At 54.4% G+C, this 16,172-nt stretch overlaps 1 protein-coding gene across 8 annotated transcripts in view; it reads right to left on the bottom strand.

Annotated features, from left to right (window-relative positions):
* LTBP2 (latent transforming growth factor beta binding protein 2) overlaps positions 1-15,123 on the bottom strand; it is a 102,060-nt gene extending 86,937 nt beyond the window's left edge. For all 8 annotated transcript variants that reach the window (XR_004348348.1, XR_004348345.1, XR_004348346.1 and 5 more), the window contains exons 1-2: positions 11,327-15,123; positions 4,879-4,949 (exon numbers count right to left, since the gene is read on the bottom strand). Coding sequence is in view for 3 of the 8 variants with exons in the window: in XM_032622086.1 (XP_032477977.1) it covers positions 4,879-4,949; positions 11,327-11,805 (550 nt within the window). In the remaining 5 variants the exon portion in view is untranslated. The remainder of the gene's footprint in view (positions 1-4,878; positions 4,950-11,326) is intronic.
* Between the last annotated feature and the right edge of the window lie 1,049 nt (positions 15,124-16,172).

Here is a 16,172-nt window from a genome sequence, read left to right on the forward strand (position 1 = left end):
ATGGCAGAAGAAAACCTCCAGGTCACCTGTGGAATCATTCACCCACTCAGTCCTTTAACAAACATGTATTAAATAGGCACTCTGCTGGTATCAACAGGATACAGTCCCTGGCTTCAGGATCCCCTTGATAAAAGCATCTCCTAAATACTCCTTTAAGCAAAAAGCCTTGGGGGCATACACCTGCTTACCAAAAAGATCTAAGGTACCTCTACATGGTCAGGGGAGAGATGGGCAGTGTCTCTTGCTAGGTCTGTACCCTTCATGTTAGTTGGGTCTCCACTGAAGTCATGTGATTATTCCCCTTAACACCTTCCACTTTCCTCTCCACCACTCCCACCGACTACTGAGTTTCATCGGATGGTTCATCCAGAGATGAGCCATATGTAGACTCAAGCCTCTGGCTCCTGGCAGTTCCTAACCAGTCAGTAAAGAACCTGCAAATCCCACCCCTGCCCTGACCCTTTTCCCCAACATTTGTTCAGCACTTACCATTATGAGGTCGATTTCTTTGCATACATCTCCTCTGTAGATTCTTAGAACTACTACAGGTGCTATTCTGATCCTCATTTGACATACGGAGAAACTGAGGCTTAGAGCAGTCCAGCAACGTGCCTGAGATCACCATGCTAGTAAATGATGGAGCAAGGGTTTGAACTCGGGGATTCTGGCTCCAAAGTTGGGTGGCTATAGTCTTGCCCCTTGGGATGGGGTCATTTACAGGGCTGGGATGGGTGGGCCAGGGGAACTCCCTCAGGGGAGCCCAGGAGAAGCCCAGCTCAGGAGGGATGAGGGTCTTCACAGCACTGAGATGTGGCCCAGAGGCATGTGGTTCTAATGGCCCCATGCGCACACAGGCTTGGGACTAAAAGGCAAGCACAAATGTCTAGGCCATTCCAGGGTCTCCCGGCACCGTGGGGAGTTTTCCAAAAGCGCTGATGAATCCGGGGCAGCAGAAGGGGACTTCTCTGCACAGACCTGGGAAAGGCCCTGTGTCATTCAGTACATTCTTGTTGAGCCTTTACCTTGTATCCGGTGAACACTTGCCACTGTGCTGCACGGTGTGGGCTGTTAGACACAGTCCCTGCTCGCAACATCAAGGCCAGACATGTACAGAACACACAGAACGTGCCAGGCCTTGAACTAAACACTTGCCCTAAGTTATCTCATTTGTTCCTCAGAATTCTCTGAGGCAGGGACTAATATTAGTCATATTTCACAGGAAAAGAAACTGAGGCACAGAGAGCTTGAGCATCTTGCCCAGGGTCCTGTAGCTAAGTGATGGAGTCGGCATTGAAACCCAGGCAGGCAGCACCTGGATCTAGGTTAAAATAACAACTAAACTTACCATGTTCCGGGCTCTCTACACACACGTGCTCATTTCCCAGGAGCACGGTGTTAAGCCCTATCCTCTGGAGCAGGCTACCTGGATTCACACCCAGGCTCTACTGATTGCCAGCTGCGTGACTTGGACAAATAGTTAACCTCATCTGTAAATGGGGATAAAGATCAAATCTAGCTTACAGGGTTGTTGTGAGGATGCAAAATTAATAATAAAGTTCTGACGCACAGAACACACTGTAAGAGCTACGGTGTGTTATTATTAAATTCTCAAAAACAGCTCTATAAAGATTGTTATACCCACTTAACAGGTGAGGCACTGTGGCTGGAAGAGGGCCAGGCACTTGCCTGAGGACACAGAGCTGGGATTCAAACCCATGACTCCTTGAATCTGGCACCAGAATCTAAAGCACATGCTCTTAACTTGGAGCCTGACTGCTGTGGGGGAGGGGAAGATGGTAATCCACCTAGCCCCCTCCTCAATAGCCTTCTCCCCAGAACAGCCCCAGCCCCCGTGCATCTAGGCTGAGATAAAACAAGAAGCCAAAGAATTCTTCAAATCCTCTTTCCCAGTGTGAGCCTTCAGAAGCCTCCCAAAGGCTGTGTGTGCATTGGGGCGAGCCAGTCTGGGAAGACTGGACAGTCTTCCAAAGGCCCTAACTGTAAACAGGACCCTGGCACCCCACGCCCTACATTGCTTCCCCTCAGCTGAGCGGGCTGGCAGGCCCCAGTCAGCTGCCTCCACAAATACGTAAACACACAAATTGTGTGGCAGAGCTGGCAAAGCCACAGAAGGAAAGGCAGATACCAAGACCAGAGGAGGAGATGGGGGCACAGCTCCAGAGCCCTCCAGGGTGTAGAGAGCAGCTGGGCTTCTAGCAGTGGACACCTGCAGACACAGTGGGTCCCCAAGGTCCAGTGACGGCACAGGGATGAAGAAAGGGGCCTGCCAAGGAGATGGCTGGTATGTTACGGCAACCTAGGAGTCTGTGAGAGGGGGCAAGTGGGGGTCGGGGGTGGTCCAGGGGACAAAGGCCATCACTCGCTATGCAGGGGCAGTGGGCTGGACCTACAGATATCTGGGAGAGACCAGGGGATGGATTGTGTCCCCACACTGTTCTGGGACTATTCTTTATTCTTGGCAGTTGGGGGGATGTCACACACCCCTCCCTGTCACCATCCCCACAGCGGCCAGGTCAGGAGAGGCACCCCACACGTGGGAAACCACTAGGCCAGAGTCATGAGCATTCCCCAGCGTTGGCAGCCTCTGCTCCAGCCAGAAGGGCAGCTGTGGGGAGGGGATAGGGAGACGCAAACCACGGAGGAAGCAGGAGAGCCAGCTGACAGGGCGTGGAACCAAGAGCCCCATATTTGACAGAGCTCCGGACCTAGCCATCCAGGGCCAACACCCCACTGCCCACGTGGTTCTCATCAAGCTCATTAGCAGCAAAACAGCAACAAGCAAACAGCGCTGGGCCCAGCTAATTAGCACACAGGCCTTCAGTGCGCAAGCCAGCTTCGTGTGGGAAAGGCTAACGCCCAGTGGCAATTCCTCCAGGAGCGCTGCCAGCCTGTGTGCCAGGGCCACAGGTATGACCAGGGGAGCAGCGGAGGGCCGGGGAGAGAAACAGTGGGGCTGAGGCCCCCCGGGGTGGAGTGGATACTGACAGCAGGCTGGAGCAGCACCCCCGGATCAGGGCACGAGGGTGCACACGCACGTCAATTCTGACAATCTACAGACTCACCCAACCTCGAGTTTCCAGTGTTGAAACTGCAGATTGGCAGAGACTGATGCTGGAAAGTCATGAGAAAGTTAGGAAACTGAGAACCTTCAGGGCTGAAGGGCCAGAGCGAGGCCCATGCCCAGACCCCTCGGGCAGCTGTGGAGAAGCCCACCCGCCCTGAAGCCACCCTCTCCAACTTCAACTCAAACCTCAGCAACACTCTCTGCTAAGCTCAATAGAACTTACGGGCTCTCCTCTTCATCTCCAGCCCCTGATCCCACCCCAGGCCTCAGCTCCAGGACTCGGAGTACTACTGTCTCCTCGGGCACATTCCCTAACCAAACTGAGCCTCGGTTTCCTCGACTATAAGTAGGATAGATGATCAGTCAATACTCATGTTATAGGATTGGGAGACAGCTAAGATGATGTATGTGAAGAGCTTAGTGCAGTGTGGGGTGTATAGTAAATCCTCGGCTGTTAGCTAGTAGTAGTAGTCGTCATTGTTATAGGAGTAATGGTGGTAGTAGTGGTAGCAGCAGCAGCTGTAGTAGTAGTGATGGAAGAGGTGATGGTGGCAGTAGTAATAGGAGGTAGAGGAGGAGTAAAAAAGGAAACAGTGGTACACGGCCATCCCCGGTTCACAGACGCAGGAAGTGACGTGAGATACCCGGCAGCAGAGTGTGGGGATTAAGAAGAGGGACCCTTGGGCTTCCCCGGTGGCGCAGTGGTTGGGAGTCCGCCTGCCGATGCAGGGGACGCGGCTTCGCGCCCCGGTCCGGGAGGATCCCACATGCCGCGGAGCGGCTGGGCCCGTGAGCCATGGCCGCTGGGCCTGCGCGTCCGGAGCCTGTTGCTCCGCAACGGGAGAGGCCACGACAGTGAGGGACCCTAGAGTCAGGTTACCTGAGTCCATATCCTGCCATTTCTAGGCCATGTGACCTTGAGCACGTGACTTGTCTGTGCCCCAGTTTCCTCACCTGCCAAAAGGTGAGTGGCTCTCCCCGCCCCACAGGACGTGTGCAGTGAGTCTTGCACAGAGCGAGTGCTGCATAGCTACTGGCTCTCGTGTTGCTGTCACCTCTTCCGAGGGTGCCATCAGTGGAGGCTAGGGCACAGAGCCCGGCTCTTCCTACCTCACTCCTTGGTCTCCACATAACTAAGATGACTACCCTCTTTTTTCTCATCTGGGCCAGCCTGCCAGGCTTTGGAGTGGTTGAAAGGAAGACTGCTCCAGACACAGGATCAAAGCCTCATCTGACCGTCCTGGTAGGATGCCCACCAGGGGCCAGGGGCCAGAGCAGAGGTGGACTCCCCTAGCACGGCGCTGGGAGTGGTCCCCCCAGGAATGTGCGATGCAGAGACTCTGGGGCCAGGTGTGTTCCGCAGACCACAGGGGTATGTGAGCACCACAGGGCAAGTTGGGGAGGAGCCCCAACACAGTGGAGCAGCAGGTGGGGAATACAGGAAACTTTACAAACAAGAGAGGGGATTTTATTTGAAAAGTCATCTTCAGTTGGAGCCTTTTTTTTTTTTCGCCATGCCATGCAGCTTGTGGGATCTTAGTTCCCCAACCAGGGATTGAACCCAGGCCCTTGGCAATGAAAGCGCCAGTCCTAACCACCAGACCACCAGGGAATGCCCTGGAGGCATTTTTCAATCTCCTCTCTTGCACTGCCTCCCCCCTGGAAAGGGGCTACCTGCTCAGCAGGCAGATCGGGGAAGACACTTGTGCTCCCCGCACAGATTCTGGAGTCCCCATGCCCCGCCCAGCTCAAGGAAGAGAGAGGGAGAGGATGGATGCAGTGGAGGCACTCACGTTTGATACAGTGGTTGGTACTGTTTGCTGTTGTCCATCCTGGGCAGCAGTGTCCCCCGCAGACATTCCTCCTGCGGGGTCACCAAAGCAGGGTCAGCGTAGGTGCTCAGAGCGGGACTATTCACAGAGCCCTACTGATGGTCCCACCCTCTACAGGCAGGGCCTGGGGGAACTCTGCCAGGCCGGGCACTGTCCCCCTTCTCTAGGGAGGCCGCGTGGCCCATGGGCGGGCGCTTTGGGATCCTTCACATCTAAGATTGAATCCTGACTCTGCCATTCTCTGCACAAGCTCGGGAAGCCTCATTCTTTTCATCTGTACAATGGCGATAATAATACCTGTTTAATGTTGTTGTGAGGATTAAATGAGATAGGACAATAGCCCCCGACACACTGGCACAGGGATCACGAAGATGATCAAAAAGCCAGTTCAGAGTGGCTCAGTCACTTTCCAAGACTAAACAATAAATAAACGTCAGAGCCAGATTCAAACCTCAGTTGACCCAACTCTAAGTCACGCTCCAGCTCTGCATGGCCTCTCACCAAAAAATTATCACCATGGCCCTTGCCAACAAATGCTGATAATCCAAGGGAAGCTGGAAAACATACCCAAAACAGTCTTAAGGACATACATGTGCCTCACCTGCCAACACACGCACACTGGGAGGAGGCTTAGCCCTCTGGCAGGCTGGTGCACGGTCAGACGGAGCACTGGCTGGGACAGAAGGAGCCGGAGCTCCAGAATTTCTCTTTAAGAGGAGCTGAGGAAGTGGCAAGCTGGTAGGAAGATGGGGCTGGGGACTCGGGATAAGCTGCACTGCACGGTGAGCACACTTTTTACTTGGGCAGGCTGATGGAACGTACTCGGTGGGAGATTGCCCTTCCCCCAGCTACTCCTTGGGGCTGGCACCGACACACCTGCAGGAGACGCTGACCAGCAGTTGCCACCAGGGCCATTCACCTAACTCACCCAAACTCTGCCCTCAGGTGTGGAGTGAGGCCCCTGCAGCACCACTATCCTTCACCCACCCTGACCATCAATCTAAAGCCCAAATGCCCGGACAGAGGTGACTTCCCGAGAAGGGCTCTATCTGGAGAAGACCTCTGGGGCCCTGACTTCTCAGCTCAGGCTGGGCCTGGCTCTGCTTCACAGACCCCATCATTACCCTCAGAAATTCTCTACTGAGCACTTGCTGAAGCTCAGGGTGAGCGGGGCAGCAGAAGTACGGAGCCCAAGAGTGGGGTGAAGGACAGACCAGGGGGCCCTTCCTGTGACCTTCGTGGCCGGCGTGGTGAGCATCTGGTCCCACTTAGGAGTTTGTTTGACATTTGTGTGGCCCCCAAAGCTCGTGTGGTTTTTGAAACCTTATGAAACATTCAAAATAAATTCCTTCAGCTTGAAAAAGCTGAGGCCCATTCCTGGCCCTTTGGCCCAAAGCTGTGGGGAGCTGCCTCCCAGGGAGGCCCCAGAATGCCCTCCCACCCAAGGGCTGTGCCATTTCAGCCACCTCGAAGCCCCTCTGCACCGCTGCCTTCATCGGCTTCCTGGCTCCCGAAGGCCTATTCCCCATCAGGGCCCAAGTCACTGGGCTCTGGGGAAGGGGCTGGTCCTCACAGCCAGGGCTTCTGAGTGTGTGCCCTGGTGGGAGGGGGGACTACCCACCCATTGGTGAGTCATTACCCCCTCTGGTGGTGGCAAGGCCTCTTAGAGGCCTGAGAGGTCTTTGAGAAGGAAGCAGACAGCATGCCCTGGGAGTTTTCTAAAAACTAGGGTCTGTGGGAGTCCAGAGAGCACGGACTGTGGGGCCCACCTGGCTGAGAGGTCATGGCGTGGAGCCCAGCTCAAGGAGGCCCCCCTGAGCCTGCTGGTACCCTAGATGGCTTCAGAATGGCTACGGAGCTGACTGTAGGAAGGCAGCAGCTCGGCATGCCCTGCCTGACCACGGTAGAGCCCTCAAGGCCGTCAGGGCCACAGTGAGAACTGGTCAGAATCAAAGCTGCCAAGCAGGGGGGCAGGGCTTGGCAAAGCGGGCACTCAAGAGGGATACAGGAGCCCAGCCAGAGTCTTGGGTACAGGCTCAGGGAGGTGCCCGATGGGAGATGACCATTCCGTGAGCTCTGGCTATCTGGAGAGAGCAAATGAGCCTGACTAGCTGGGGCCAATGACTCAGTGGCTCTGAGTCTCTGGAAGATACGACTCAGAGATTATGTAAGCCCAGCCTTCCAGGCCACACCACTCAGCAAACATTAGCCCAGTATCCAACATCATTGCCCAACCCATCTGGCTAAGAGCCTAGGACAGCTGCTGTTCCACCTGGAACAAATCTGGTCATACTGGTCCTTTGTTATAGACGCCTCAAGGCTTTCCACTGGCTTCTACAAAGCCAACCGGACCCCTCCTGCCTGTGGAGTCTAATTGCCCCCCTTGCCCCCTTATCTCCATGGCCACCTACAACCAGAACTATGATCCTCCAGATATACGAAGTTTGTTGTCCCCCAGCTGCACTGTATGTGGGCACATTTTGATGCCTTTGCTTGAGCTGCTCTCTCTGCCTAGACTGCCTTCCCTCTCTCCTTTGCCGACCGAGATCCGTGGCACGCTCCAAGACTTCCAGATCAAACGTCACCTCCTTTGTGTAAAACCTCCCCTGCCATCTACCCAGCCTTCCCCATTCTCCAGCCGCCACACCATTTAGCACTGATTACCTCAGGCTGTTGGTGTATGTCTCTGTCTCGAGTACCTTGAGGGCTCTTTCTTATTCCTCTTGGTGCCCCTAGAGTCTAACATAGTGGCTGACATGTGGTGTACTTTTAATACCTCTTTGTTTCGCTTAATCCAATGTTCCCCAACACACTTCTGGTAGGAAAGGAAGTGTGACGTTTCCATAACCACAACATGCGGCAATGCTGAATCACACAGCGAGAAAGTGATTCCCTTTTCAGTGATCGTTCTAGTGTGATTAGACCAGTGGGAAAAAATCTCTGTCGGAGGTTGGGTCTTCACGCCAGGTTCTCTCTCCAGCCCTTGCCAATTGCCATTTCCAGTAGGGAGAACTACAGGGCTGAACTTCCTATGATAATGGTATTTGACTAGACTTTGAGAACATTTTGTTTTCATTTCAGTTTTCCTACAGTTTTCTCCTTATGACAAGCGGTGCTATTTTCAGCTTATGATAGTGATACAAAGTGTCCTTGAAAATGGATTTATTTATGTAGAAAAATGCCAAGCACTGTTTGTAATACCAAAATATGTAACTCATCTAAGTGTCCAAAAACAGAAGGATGAATAAATAAACTGTGGTATATTCAGACAACGACATAATGACCAACAAGTAAAATGAATAAACTTGGGCTGATTATATTAATGTAGTTAAATTTCAAACATCTAATGAGGATTGGAAAAGCAAATTTTAGAGGGATAATGCAGCATAGCACCACTTATCTAAGTTTAAAATATGCAAAACAATATTGTGTATGTTATGGATGCATGCATCTATAAAAACCTAGATTGGAATCACGGGTAAATTCAAGGTGGTGGTTAACTCTGGGGAGAGAGGGAGACAAATTTATAGACGATATTTCGACTAAAAAAATCAGAAGCAAAATAGGCCCACATATTAAGGTTTGAAAAAGCTGGATTGTTAGTTGTATTATTTCCAATACTTTTTGTAGGTTTGTATAAAACTTCATAATATAAAATACTTAAAAATAAATAAAACACAAAATCCTGTTATTTTAACAGTTTATAAATTTAAGAAAATAATAGAACAAGGAGGAAAAGATAGAGGAAAATATTATTAAGGTGGTATGCTGTGAGGCTAAGCTTAAGAAACACTGAATGCTGGGGAACAATGGCTTAAAAAGTCCCCTGTGGACTGTGAATTTCAATAGGCAAGAATTTTCTGCTCTGGTTACACTGGGTCCCAGACACCTAGCACTGTGCCCGGCGCACACTTAAAATCTTCCTTATGTGCAATAAAACCCCACTACATTGCAAGTTCCACGGAGACAGAGGCTGTCTTGGCCACTGCTGTATCCCCATGGTCCAGCAAAGTGCCGGGCATAGAGGAGACCTTCCAAACGTTTGTTGAATGAAGAATCCCCAGTAGTGGTGATGCAATTCCAAGCTTTACCAGCAGGTGGCACTTAGTCCTTGGCCCTGAGCAATTCACAAGGCAACTGTCAGAGAGGCCAGCCTGGCCAGAAGCCAGGAGCGAGAATGGACTTGGGGAGAGGAAGCCGATGGACAAGATTGCCGCTCAGCCCCTCCCCAGATGACTTGGAGTGGCTATAGCCGCAGTGCCAGAGGAATCCACCCTTTATCAAAGCTGCAGAAAATAATCTGGGGGAGGAGCCACCCCAGCGTGCGATGTGACGTGTGCACCTGTATATGGCAAGTGATTGTGGGTGGCACCCAGCCCAGGTCCTTACACACCTGTGTACATCTACCAGCCTTATCACGGTGACAATCTGCTTTGCTCATCACCACCTCATTTCACAGCTGTGAAGAGTGCACCCTCCCACCCCCACTCCACTATCCCATCTCCCCCCAACTCCCACCCGAATGCTGACAGTATAAGCTCCTCCATGATCTGGCTCAGCCTATGCCTCCAGCCTCAGCCCTGTGGCTCCCCTACACCAGGGTGCAGTCCTGCCCCTAGGCCAGTGCCAACAGTGAAAAGCCCTTGTCTTTGGGCAGTGCTACAACTCGGGACCCCACTCCTGCCACTTCCCCTCTGCTTCCCCGCATGCTGCCCATCGAACCCCAGGGCCTCCTTCTCCTCCAGGCTCGTCAGCCACAACCGTCCATTCCTTTATGCTTAACATGAAGCTTCTGGAACTAGAAAGCGTGTTCACCAGTGCCTATCTGTCCATTTCTCCAATTCGATTTGAAGTAATTGAGTTGCCCTCCTGGCAGGAACAATGTCTTTGTCTCGGGGCCCCATCCCCTATCCCAGGCCCTGCACACTTGCTCTTAAGAAGTATGTATTCACTTGCACAGGCCATTACCACCCACTGACTGATCCTCTGTGTAAGCGACTTGGCAGTGCTCGGGTCTACTCTGTCTGCCTGAAGCTGGGCCTTCCAAGGGCAGCGGGGAATTCATTCAATCACTCAACAGATACTTAACAAGCAGCAACTATATACGAGCACTGTTCTAGGCACCGGTGACACAGCAATGCACAAAACAAAGCCTCTCTTTTCATAGAGCTTACATTAGCGTGGGCTGGGAGACCAGACCATACACGCAGAAACAGAAACATAATATGTCCAATGGGAATAAGTGCTACGAAGAAACGTAGAGCAGGGTGAAGGAAGAGAGAGGGCGGGGCAGGAGTAGTCAGGAAGGTCTCTCTAAGCAGAGAAATACAGGAGAAGAGTGCTGCAGCCTCGGAAAACAGTGAGTGGAGAGGCAGTAAGAACATCCTCGGGAGTAGAACAGGGGTTGCAGTGTCCTTCAGGCTATGAGCCAGGGGACTGAACCCAACTGGCAAATAGGGCCCAAGCAGAGAAGGGCTGCCAGCTTCCTTCCCAGCCTCCCCGATGGTGTCCCCACGCATCCCCACACTGCCCGGGCCTCCAGTGCCCTCCATTCTGGAGACACCTGTCATACTCAGGCAAGACTGAGCCTCCAGCAGCCACGAGGATCTTCAGCGGGGCCGGGGGTTACTGGGGAACCTCTCCCACGCTGCGAGGGAGCCCCCGGCAAGCAGCTGGTAGTCTCAGGGTAGGGGGGAGACTTAGCCCTGCAAAGTGCACGAGTCGCGCTGACACCTAGCTGCATAGGGGCACACACAGACCCACTCCCCCACGGACCCACAGTGCCACAGCCACATCGCGAGCAGGCTTCCTGCCCAAAGTGCCCCCGATCCCATGCCCACTTCCACGTCCAGTCGTCCGCGGGCCCAGGCCGACCTCTGCCGCAACCCACAGACTCGTTCCCCCGCGCAGGCTTTGCTGCCAGCCTCCTTCCTGGAGATGCATCTGCCCTCGCGCTCTGGAGCCCCCGACGTCCTCCACCCACCCGCGCTCTAAGCCCGCTCAGCTTCCCCTGGGCCTCAAGCGCGTGGAACGCCCACCCCGCTGCCCTCTCCCCGATCCCTTTCAGATCCCCGCACCGCTACGGGCGTCAGCAGGCACCGGTTGGAGGCGGGAGGGAGGAGAGCGGGCGAATGCCCTGGCGCCTTGGGAAAGGATTAACGTCGGGTCTGGGCGAGCTGGTACGAAAGGGTGTGGATGATGTTTCTCTTTCCTCTCAACTCTTTGAGAGTGGGTCAGATGGAGCCCCAGCTCCGGGACCTCGGTCTGTTCCTCCGCAGTACTGAGGACAGAGGGACGAAAGGCAGAGCCCGGCGCCCTGTCCTCTAGCCAGCACATCCCTCCACGAACGAGCGTACGGGAGACCGGCCCTCGCTCCCCCAGCCCCCATGCTTCCCTCTCCAGTGCTCACCCCGTTAGCCGCCCTCGCGCAGCCCGCGGCCGCTGCGCGGTCCCGAGGCGCGGGAGAGCCGGGGGGGCCTGGGCCCGGGGTGCGGACTGCTGCTGGTTCAGGGGCCGGCTTCTCCAGGTCTGCGCAGGTGGCTGGACTCGCCGCGGCTGCTGCGCGCGGGGCGGCCTCCTGGCCTCCGCCTCGGCGGGCCTGCTGGGGCTCCCCCAGCCAGGTTGGGTCCGCTCCGCGGGCGGCAAACCCGGAACGGGCACGTTCTGCTCCCGGAACAGACTGTACACCTTGGCTGTAGCCGCTGCGGGGTGGCTGCCCCCGGGGCGCCGCAGCCGACTCGCGTCCCTTCCAGCCGGCTCGTATCTGCCCAACGAGTCCCTCTGAGCATGACCCATGCCCACGAAGAGAGCCAGGGTGAGAGGCAAGAAGCTCCTCCAGGGGTTCCGAAGGACGCGCCCGGGGCAGCGGGTGGTGGTTGGGGGCCTCATGGCGCCGGGGCGCCCGGAAAGCGGCGCGCGCGGGTAACTGTCCCGGGGCTCGCAGTCTGTGCGCCCGGCCGCCCTCTGGCTGCGCTCCGGTCCCCTCTCGGTGGCCCGCCTCTCCCCGTCTAAGGGGCCCCGAATCAGACTGCGGGCCAGGCTCTCCGTGGAGCGAGGGCCAGGCTGCGGGAGCGGCCCGGGGCTGCGTGCAATGAGCCCGGCGGCCGCGCTCCGTCTCTAGCTGGGTGGGCACCGCTGTCGCACCGCCGCGCCTTCTCCCCGTCACTGTAGCCTTCTGAATGGGAACCGGAGGGTTTTATTTTTGGAAACCTCCCCCGATTTTTCGTCTCTTTTATCCACACCGTGCCCCCTCCTCGGAGGGACAGCTCAGCCCCCTCATTACGGGAGAGGGAGAGAGGAATTCCAGCAACACCCACTTTGGCACTGGGAAGCGAGCGGGCGGCGAGGGGTGTTAACCCGTGAGGAGCTGGGGGCGACGCAGGGCCGGCCTGAGGGCTAGTAGGCGAGATGACGCCTGCCGGGACAGGGGCACCCAAGCCACCTTTCTCTTGTCCTGGGCAAACTGAACTGCTGACCTGTCCAGAGTTTATCTCCCGCCCCTAACCTCAGGGACAAACTCCCTGTTCGATGACCAAGGCTGCAGCCTCGAAGGTCTGAAGGAGTTCAGGAGAGGTACGAAGAACGGCATGACAGAGACAGGACCCAAAGGCCGGGCCCCGGACCCTTCGCTTCCCGCCCGAGCCACTGGGGGCGTCGGCCGGGGCTGCGGCTGGAGCTGGGACAGCACGGGGCAGCTCGCCTGCCTCCGCCGCCGTGGGACGCGGGAGCGCTGGAAGGTCCCCTGGGGGCGCGCGCCCTCTAGTGGACTAGGCCGCGTCCTTGGCTATCCTGCGGCCGGCAGAGACCTGTCGCTGCCAGCCGCCTTAGCTCCTTGATCTTCATCCCCTTCCTGCTGCGTCAGGATCGAGCCTAGGCCTGAGGCGTTGATGGCGGCGGATCCTACAAGAGGTGCCTTCTCTTCCACAGAGGAATAAACATGGAGGATCTGGAATAAGGTCACTCAAGGAGACAGCGTGTGTCCAAGAAGTGAATGAAATCCAGTCCTCCAGCCTGCGGCTCAGATCCATTTCCTTGATTCCCATCCAGCCCCTCACTCCCTCGGGATTCGATGAGCTTCTGATTGATGCAGTGAGTGTGCTCACATCTTCTTGTGTTGGCAGGGAGAGGGCAGGGGTGCTAGAGTGCCAACGGCCACCCATCTCAGTACCCCCAACAGTCAGCTCATCACTCACACCGTGGTCCCCTGCCCTAAAGTCTAAAGGCCTGGCAACCATGGCTGCCTCCCCCAAGCACCCCACCCCGCCCCTGCATTTCTGCAGCCTACTGCTTCCTGGAGAGGCAGAGGGACCGAGCAGGCAGGAAGACACCAGTTTATAGGGACCCACACCACACAAAGGACAGACCCAGTCTAATGTTGAAAACAGCCTCAACTCCCGACCTTGGCCTCCAAAGCCCTGCAGGACTGGCCCCCTCTCTGATCTATCCCACCTCTTGCTGGGGCACTCACCACACCGCAGCTGCACTGACCTCCTCTCTACTCCTTGAACAGGCTAAGTTCACGCCCACTTCCCTCTCCCCGAAACACTCATCTCCGGGATGTTTTACAGGACACGCTCATCACTTCACCCCTCAGCTCAAACATCACCCCCTGGAGAGGCCATCCCTGACCCCCCAACCTAGAGCAGTCTTCCCACTCCCAAGTCATCACCTTCTAATACATCACCCTGTTTCACCTTCATTGCTCTAGAGTAGTTGAAATTGTTTGTTTACCTGTATAACTGATGTATTGAATGGGCTGAACCTGAAGAGGAACAATCAGGAAACAGCTCTATGTTTCTCCTCTCCCTGCCTTCAACCATGTTATGGTGAATTTCTCTTCTCCACCCTTAATGGCATCTCAAGCAGAGTCCTTGGCTTGCCCATCGCCGTTAGTCACAAGAACAGTTTCGTTTCTATAATTAAGACCAATTTCCAGGCACTAAAAAGTCTGGTTCTGTCCAAATCAAAACCTCATCCAATTTAATCAATCTCGTATCCAATTTAACACCCCTCCTCTCCCTCCACAGGCCTGTCCCCTGGCTCAAGATCATGTACTAGGGAGAGTGGGGTGTGGTCTGATTTTCTGACCTTCCTTTTCTGCTGTGGCTCCTCCACATCAGGGTCGGGGGAGAGGTGTTAGGGGGGAAATGGTAAAGTCCTGTGTGACAGGTGCCCTTGGCTGACAGGTGCCAAGCTCTGGCTCTTTCATAGGCACATTTGTGGGTTCTTGGGAAGCTCTCTGCATGATCTCCACCCTGCACTACCATGGCAAGGCACTCTCTGGACAATTTCCCTGTGTCCCCTACCCCCCATGGGACTTTCCTGTCCATGCCAGCAAACCAGTGGTGAGCTGGCTGCATCTCTTCCTGCTATAAGGGCCACTCCAGCCGGTCTCCATGGTCAGATTTCTCCAGACAGAAAATGCACACAAGCCTCTTCATTTATGTACATCCCCAATTCCTAAAGTCATAGGTTGGGTTCTCCCAGGAACTTTCTTGCTGTGCTTTGGTGCATTGGGGTGCTTGCAGCTTCTAGCACCTCAGCTAGCATCAGTGGAGACAGAGTTATGGGGAGTCATGCTAGTTTCCCCTTCTCTGGAGGCCCCCAGTCTCTATGACTGGTTTTCTTAGGGCCCTGTTCACTCGGTTTGCTTGGGGAGTACCCTCAGGGGAAATCTCAGCCCTGCTTACTAATGCAACTGTTCTCTGACTCAATGACTTTCTTCAATCCCTTTTTATTCGTAGGCTGGAATCCAGGGATGTATCTTGACAGTTGTTGAACTGGTTCTGCCTTTAGTAAGATGCCTAGTACTTCTCTTTGGCATGTGAGAATATATAGTCCTTATTGTTCTAGCCTTTGCATCTTCAGCAGAAATTCAAAGCCCACAGGAAAAATCCTGTTCAACAACCTGTAAAATTATTGTCTGACTTCCCAAGCCACAATGATAGCTCTAAATGAGCAGGTATCTTGCCTGCCTGGATAACCCCTGTTTCCCCAAAACCTAGAACAGTGCTTGCCTCTAATAGACAGCCAAGAAATATGTGTTCAGGGGCTTCCCTGGTGGTCCGGTGGCTAAGACTCCACGCTCCACATGCAGGGGGCCCGGGTTCCATTCCTGGTCAGGAAACTAGATCCCACATGCCGCAACTAAGAGTTTGCATGCTGCAACTAAGAGTTCTCATGCCACAACTAAAGATTCCACATGCTGCAACTAAAAAAAAAAAAAAAAGATCCCACATGCTGCAACGAAGATCCCTCGCGCAGCAAAAAAGATCCCGAGTGCCACAACTAAGACCTGGCACAGCCAATAAATAAATAAATATTTAAAAAAAGAAAGAAAGAAAGAAAAGAAATACGTGTTCAATGGATGGCTAACTGAATGAAAGACAGGGTAATCCCAACAAGTAGGGAGGGCTGGTATCATTAGACCCATTTTCAAAGAGAAAAACTGAGTTCCTGGTGGGAGTTACTGGTCCAAGTTCATGTGCTTGCTGCCTTTAAGGCTGGTCCTAAGGGTCTCCTTGAATTCTGCACCTTGCATTTTGGGATGAATGCCATCTCAATTCCCAGGATGCTCAGCTCTCTCCCTGAGACACTGCTCCTTCACAGCCATGGGAAAGCCTCAGCTCCACACTTCCCTCCCCTTGCCTCATTATCTACCCAGTTCTGTAGTTCCAGGCTCCCTTCCTCACCCCACTACCTCCCCAGTTCCTTTAGGATCTCTCCTCGTCATCCCTCAACGCTCACCTCAGATCCCCATGAGGCTCCCAAGGCCAGAAACCTTGGCATCATCTTCGTCCCTGACCTATTTTTTCCTCCCACTTGTCCAAGTCATTATTACTGCTCTGTCTCCTCCGTCTGCACTTCTGGAAGTCTGCTGCCCATTCAGCCTCTCACTGCTCCAGCTCAGCCAAAACCCTCATGCAGACACACTTCCCTCACCTCTAGGCGCCCCTCCCACTCTCTGGTGAGTACAAGCGGTCCTTGGAAATTCCCACCTTGTTCTCCTGGGGGCCCACAGCCAGGCTAATCTACTTTGAAGACTGGCATCTCCTACTCCCCCATCCCAGCACCAACCTCCTGTCCTGCCTCCCACTTACTGCCTATCACTCCCTTTCCCTGTAATCGCTGGGATCTGCTGACGCAGCTCTTCAGAATCTCCAGTCCCATAAACAGTGGCGTTTTTCGTTTGTTTTCCCTTTTTGAAGCTGCGAACATTTATGGAGTCTACTATGATCCAAGCACTGTGCTACGCT

Source organism: Phocoena sinus, chromosome 2 (assembly GCF_008692025.1).
Source record: "Phocoena sinus isolate mPhoSin1 chromosome 2, mPhoSin1.pri, whole genome shotgun sequence".
NCBI lineage: Eukaryota > Metazoa > Chordata > Mammalia > Artiodactyla > Phocoenidae > Phocoena > Phocoena sinus.